This window comes from Arachis duranensis, chromosome 2, assembly GCF_000817695.3.
Source record: "Arachis duranensis cultivar V14167 chromosome 2, aradu.V14167.gnm2.J7QH, whole genome shotgun sequence".
In the NCBI taxonomy this organism is placed as follows: Eukaryota; Viridiplantae; Streptophyta; class Magnoliopsida; order Fabales; family Fabaceae; genus Arachis; species Arachis duranensis.
In genome coordinates this window covers 28,610,437-28,616,266 of record NC_029773.3, presented here as the reverse complement: position 1 = coordinate 28,616,266, position 5,830 = coordinate 28,610,437, and the positions used below count along the sequence as shown (strand labels likewise).

General features: G+C 37.2%; 1 protein-coding gene across 1 annotated transcript; it reads left to right on the top strand.

Annotated features, from left to right (window-relative positions):
- Positions 1–204: 204 nt before the first annotated feature.
- On the top strand, positions 205–5,620 carry LOC107474130 (ras-related protein RABA1b). The gene is made up of 3 exons (XM_016093722.1): positions 205–431; positions 5,043–5,278; positions 5,367–5,620. The coding sequence occupies exons 1-3, from the start codon at positions 205–207 to the stop codon at positions 5,618–5,620; spliced, it is 717 nt and encodes a 238-aa protein (XP_015949208.1).
- Positions 5,621–5,830: the final 210 nt, after the last annotated feature.

The window sequence follows — 5,830 nt, the reverse complement described above, 5'->3', positions numbered from 1 at the left end:
AGAACAGAAAGAAGCCTTTCCATGATTCATCAAAGACAAGAAGACAACGCCTTCTTCTTCCACCTTTCTCCTCCCACGTTCCAATTCCCGCGGTAATTTTGAGGAAACTGCGGGGGCACAACAATTCCAATTCCGTTCTATCTCTAATTCCTCAGAAGAACCGAAGAAATATTAAGGGGGAAAAATAGAAAATTCTGATTCAGGATGTCGAATTTGTACGGTGACTACAACCAGAAGATCGATTACGTGTTCAAGGTGGTGTTGATCGGAGACTCGGCGGTGGGGAAGACGCAGCTCTTGGCGCGGTTCGCGAGGAACGAGTTCAGCATGGATTCGAAGGCCACGATTGGTGTTGAGTTCCAAACGAAGACTCTCATCATCGATAACAAAACCGTTAAGGCTCAAATATGGGACACCGCTGGCCAAGAAAGGTTCATTTCTCTTTCTCTTTCTCTTTCTCTTTCTCTTTTATCATTCAATTCAATTCAATATGTATAATTTATTATTTTTATTATTATTATTATTGGTCTTGATTCTTATAATTGTTGAATTAGGTCCGTTTCTTTTGTTCTTGATTGCTATAATTATTGTTATGTATGGGTAGTTAGGTTTGGTTTGTGGAGGAGTAGGACCTGGTTCCCTTTAGGGTCATAGTGTGCCTCAACCACCATGACAACACCACGTTGTTGGTGATTGGGTAGTTTAATAGCTGCGAACGTTAAATATAATAATAAAATTAAAGACTTGTTAGATTTTACGTGATCAATGCAGTTTGGTAACGTATAATCCCCTTCCAGACTCGAATGAAATTTGTATCTTCACGAGGCTGTTACTATGGTTTAGTATATTATTTAGAATAGCAATGTGGAATCTCATGTCTTTGGGATGGATACCATCTATTATTTATTTAGAGTAACAAGATAAGTAAATTTTGACATTTTGTAATAGACTTATATAGGTCCTTAAAAGAAATGTATAAAATAAGTCTTTGAAAAATCTTACTATGAACTTATAAGTATATGAGAGAAAAGAAAAAAAAAAGGATCCCTGTACTTATAGGTTCCAAAGAAATGAAATGTGTGCAGGTCATGTTTCTTCAAGGGAATTGATTCTAACTTTTTTAAAAAATTAACTGTGAGAAGTATATTTAATACAAATAAAAAACTTCTAAAACAAATTAAATTTTAAGAATATTTTTAAAATTTTTAAAAAATTTTTAAAATAAAAAATATATTTCATCCTTATAAATATTATCTAAACAAAATAACAAATCATCATTTCACTTAGTTCTTGGCTCCAATAATGACTCAGATATGCTCATAATATTAGTGTACCTTCATATTTACATTTTTATTAACTAAATTGGTTGGTATAGTAATTAATTCATTAATTTATTTAAATAAGTATCAAAAATTTAAATTTCGCATGCACCAACTCATTAGCTAACCAAAAATTCTTAAATAAAATTCAGTATTACATAAAAAAATATCGTAAAAATAAAAAAATATTTACATTCTCACTTCAATGTTCCAATATTTATCTAAGTGCAATTCGATTTATATACTGAAAATTTAATAAACCGAGGCAATAATGAGTTAATATACCTCTTGATTCAATTTATAAACATTGACATTAAATATCAAGTATTATTGCATCATATGTAACCTTAAAAAAATTGTACTTAGTCTAATAATATTCTTTTTATTATTCTCAATTATTTAATGAATATGCATGTTATGATGTTAAGCTTCTTATATATTATTTTCATATTTTTGCTTGTCTAGAATAACATAAATGTTGTACAAGATTTCGCTAATACGAGTTGAGATGAATCAGGGATTAGTCGAATTTGGTGATAACAAGGTTGGATTCTTAGAGCGACAGTAAATATATCTATAAAGATACTGCGACGTTTAAGTCAGAATGAATCTAAGAGGTAAAAGTTAAAGTTATGAGTGAGTCACGTGCCTGAGAGAGTCCTTGACTCCCTTTATATACTTTGCGATCGTTATCTTATCTTATCTTGTTGGTTAAGATAAAATAAGAAAAGTATTTGAATTTGAATATTGGTTAGGAATTTGAGGTCCCTAGGTCAGTTTGGACCGCCATGGTGGTCCGGATAATCAGGTTGTTGCTGCTCCAATATGAACCCAAGAATCGGATCCGAAACAGTTGCCCCCGGAGCGAGAGAGTATGTTTGCTTATTCTCATCGCTGGAGAGTTCACTTTACCGTATGGCCGTGGGCCTGGTACGAAGGACAGAGAGCCGTCCAAATCCTCTGATAGTGATGTGAAATGCTTGGTCGTTTGGGGGACTTGGGGACCAGGTCCGGAACAATCGTCGAGTGGATTAATTACCTCGTGAATTTGGGAGTTGTGAGGTATCTTTGTGTTGATTTAGAGGTCGGATGCTCGCGGGTGTCTGATGATTAGATTTTTGACGGTTTAGAATTTCACTAATGAAATCTCATTGTAAAGTATAGTTTCTAAACCAACAATAATCCTTTCATACAAAAGATTGTTTGTCACTAAAACAAACCCCTAAATTTATAAATCGAAGTATTGAACCTCGGGTCGTTCTCGCTAGGAATTATAATAAAGCGTCTTGTTATTGGTTATGAGTTATTTTGGGGTTTTTGAGATTTTAGACAAGAAATATAAATAGCAAAGAAAATTAACTAATAACTAATAAAGCTCTTGGCAAGATATGAGAACTAGAAGTCCTATCCTAGTTATCCTCCTCAATTGTGACCATAAATTGTCCATTGCTCCCACTTAATTAACCTCTAACTATGGAGGAAAGTCAAGTGGATGAATCAATTTAATTTCTCAAGTCCTAATCAACTCCTAAAGGAAAGATTAACTTTAGAGGCATTCAAATCAATTAGCAACTTCTAATTATCAATCAACAAAGGAATTAGATAACTCAAGAGTCACTAATTACTCAACCAAATCTAAAAGGAACAAAATCTACACTAAAACCAAAGGAAGCATTTTATCAAACACATAAGAGGCATAGAAAGAAAGCACATGAAATCTACAACAAGAATGAAATCTAACAACAATTATTGAAAGGAATTAACAACAACAATCAAAAGAAACACATTTATTATGAATTACCTTGATTGAATTGAAAGAGAGTAGAAGAAACAAAAGTATATCTACAACAAAACACAAGAACAACATAAAAGATATTACAACAAAAGAATGGAAGAAGAATGAATGTAACTACAAGGAATTGAGAAGATAGAAGTAGAAGAAGATGAATTAAAATCTAGATCAAAGAACTAAACCTAATCCTAATCCTAATCCTAGAGAGAAGTGAGAGCTTCCCTCTCTAAAACTAACTCTAAACTAATCCTAATGTGTGTGAATGATTGGAATCCCCTTTGCTCTTCAATCCTTGGCTTTAAATAGCATCTTTGACGCCAAAGTTGGTTGGGATTGGGCCCCACAATCCTTCTGAATTCGTTGGGTGCAAATTCATTAAAAAATCATATTCCAGCACCGATGCGTACACGCACAGCACGCGTACGCATCCATGAGGTGATTCGCAATGCGCGCGTAAGCGCCTGGTGCGCGCGCGCGTCCATGTGCGAGTTCAACTCTTTGACTTTTCATGATTTCTCCACTTTGTATGCTTTCCTCTTCACTCCTTTGATACATTCATAGCCTTTTCAATCTGAAATCACTAACAAACACATCAAGGCATCTAGTGGAATCAAAGGGAGATTAAAATCATCAAGTTAAAGGCCTAAAAAGCATGTTTTCACATCTAAGCATAAATAAGGAGACAATCACAAAATCATGGTAATTCATTGAATAAATATGGGTAAAAGGTCATAAAATCCCTTAAAATCAATACAAGATAAACCTTACAAATGGGGTTTATCAGTGTCCAGACCGTTCACTTTGTTCGTTGCTCTTCTCGATGGAGGGATCTATCGATTGTATTTCTCAAGGCATTTTAATGATGCTTAATGGGAGAAGAGAGGTCTTTACTCTGTTTCCCTTTGTCCCTCTGTCTTCTTTATTCAAATTTGGAGGTTTCTTTTTTCTGTTACTTCTCTTCGCTTATAACTGCTTTCTTTTGCTTTTTTTTTCAATATTCTCACACCTGTTACTTCTCTTTTCTGCTTTCTGTATGTTCCCTCTCATTTTGCATTTTCCTTCATTTGGAGGTCCTTCCTTCTACATTTTTCTGGGAGTCTGTTGGGTTTGCGCTTTTCTGGTGCTTCGCACTTTATTCCCTTTTCTGAAAATAGGTTGGTGATTATATCCTTTTCGCACATTATTTCTTCATTCGCATTTTCAGTGTGTTGGTGATTTCTGTGTAGTAATGATATGGATAGTGGGGGGGATTACCACTATTTTTTTGGTTTGTTTGTAGTAGTCTAGTAGATTTTTGGGGTAGAATTTGGCATTTTTCCCTTCCTGAGGAGTGGGATAATAGTGGTGCCCCACTTTGGTTATAGGTATGGTTCGGCGGAGGGCGAAGGGAGTTAGGGTTCCCATATTCTCAGTCGAAGGCATTCCCAATGACTATTATTAGGTGACCAACGATGTGCTGGGTACGCCTTCCGAGCTCACAAAGGCGGACATTCAGAGGTTTTGAGACGAAGGTTTGGTGTAGGGGTGGTGACGTGGAACGACAATATGAGTTGGCTCTTACTGACAGGAATGAAAGGGTATGCTATATTAACCCTAGCTCTCCCCGAGTTGCTGACTGAATGTGGGTTTATGTGCTCATGTTCACAATTTTGGGGGTGCGGCTCCCTTTCTCTACCTTCGTCCAGGCTCTCTTGAAAAATTACTCAGTGTCGCCGTCACAGCTGCATCCGAACAACTGGGTTGCGGTTTGGGATTTTGAGCTAGTTTGCGAATACCTGGAGTGTCTTGCCCGGGTAGAAGTTTTCTTATATTTATTCTTGTGTATGATACCAATCAAGGAGGAAAAACACAAGAAAGGGTATGTTTTTTTCCGAGCTCAACTGAATCGTCGGCTCTTCAGTTTATTTGAAGACTCCTTTCATGGTTTTAAGGAGGAGTACTTCAAAGTCCGTCCAACTCGGGGGGCATCACCCTTTTTGGTTGGCTTTGGAGGGTGAGTGTCGTTTCGCCACCTATTGGAACTTTGGTGTGGGTTTGTCTTACTTGACGAGGATTACTTACGAGGGGATTTCTTTCGAAAACAAATATATTGCCGACGTTCTGTTGGCAATATTTGAGGACCGGCCACTGAATACCCGGGATATTATGGGTGATCCCTCGGTGTATCGTACTTATATTGGTGGTTTTTTTGGAACATTTTTTGTTCTTGATGTTGTGCGCTTATAACTTATGCATTTTTTGTTGTGTTTTTTCAGTTGAGATGGCTGGTAGCATGACTACTTTGGCAATATTGAAAGCTGTTATGGTTCAAGAGTCGGGGAGCCCGGGGGATAGGACTTCCCCGTCAATTCCTCAGCCGACATCTCAGCCTGATTTGCAAATGGTCTCTCAGAAAATGGTTGGGACTGGGGCGGCTAGTGCTAATGTTGAGGTCGTGGAGGTTCCCATCCCTGATCCTACGGATAGGAAACGGAAGAAACTGGTCGAGGGGAGCAGCGAGAATTTTTAGGATGAGGTATCCGTTCCTTCTGTGATGGATCGGGGTTTCGATTCTCCCGCATTTATCGATTAGCATTTGATGCTGGGTATTGAAGAATTCTTCTGTGATTGCGACCTTGTGGTGCGCAAAATTGAACTCCGCAAGTTTTGCACAAATGAACTGGCAAGTGCACCGGGTCGTCCAAGTAATACCTCAGGTGAGTGAGGGTCGAATCCTACG

Coding starts and splice junctions, on each gene's coding strand:
- LOC107474130 (XM_016093722.1), top strand. CDS start 205: ATGTCGAATTTGTACGGTGACTACAACCAGAAGATCGATTACGTGTTC. Junction 432..5,042: donor GACACCGCTGGCCAAGAAAG/GTTCATTTCTCT, acceptor CATGGTTTTAAG/GAGGAGTACTTCAAAGTCCG. Junction 5,279..5,366: donor GGGTGATCCCTCGGTGTATC/GTACTTATATTG, acceptor GTGTTTTTTCAG/TTGAGATGGCTGGTAGCATG.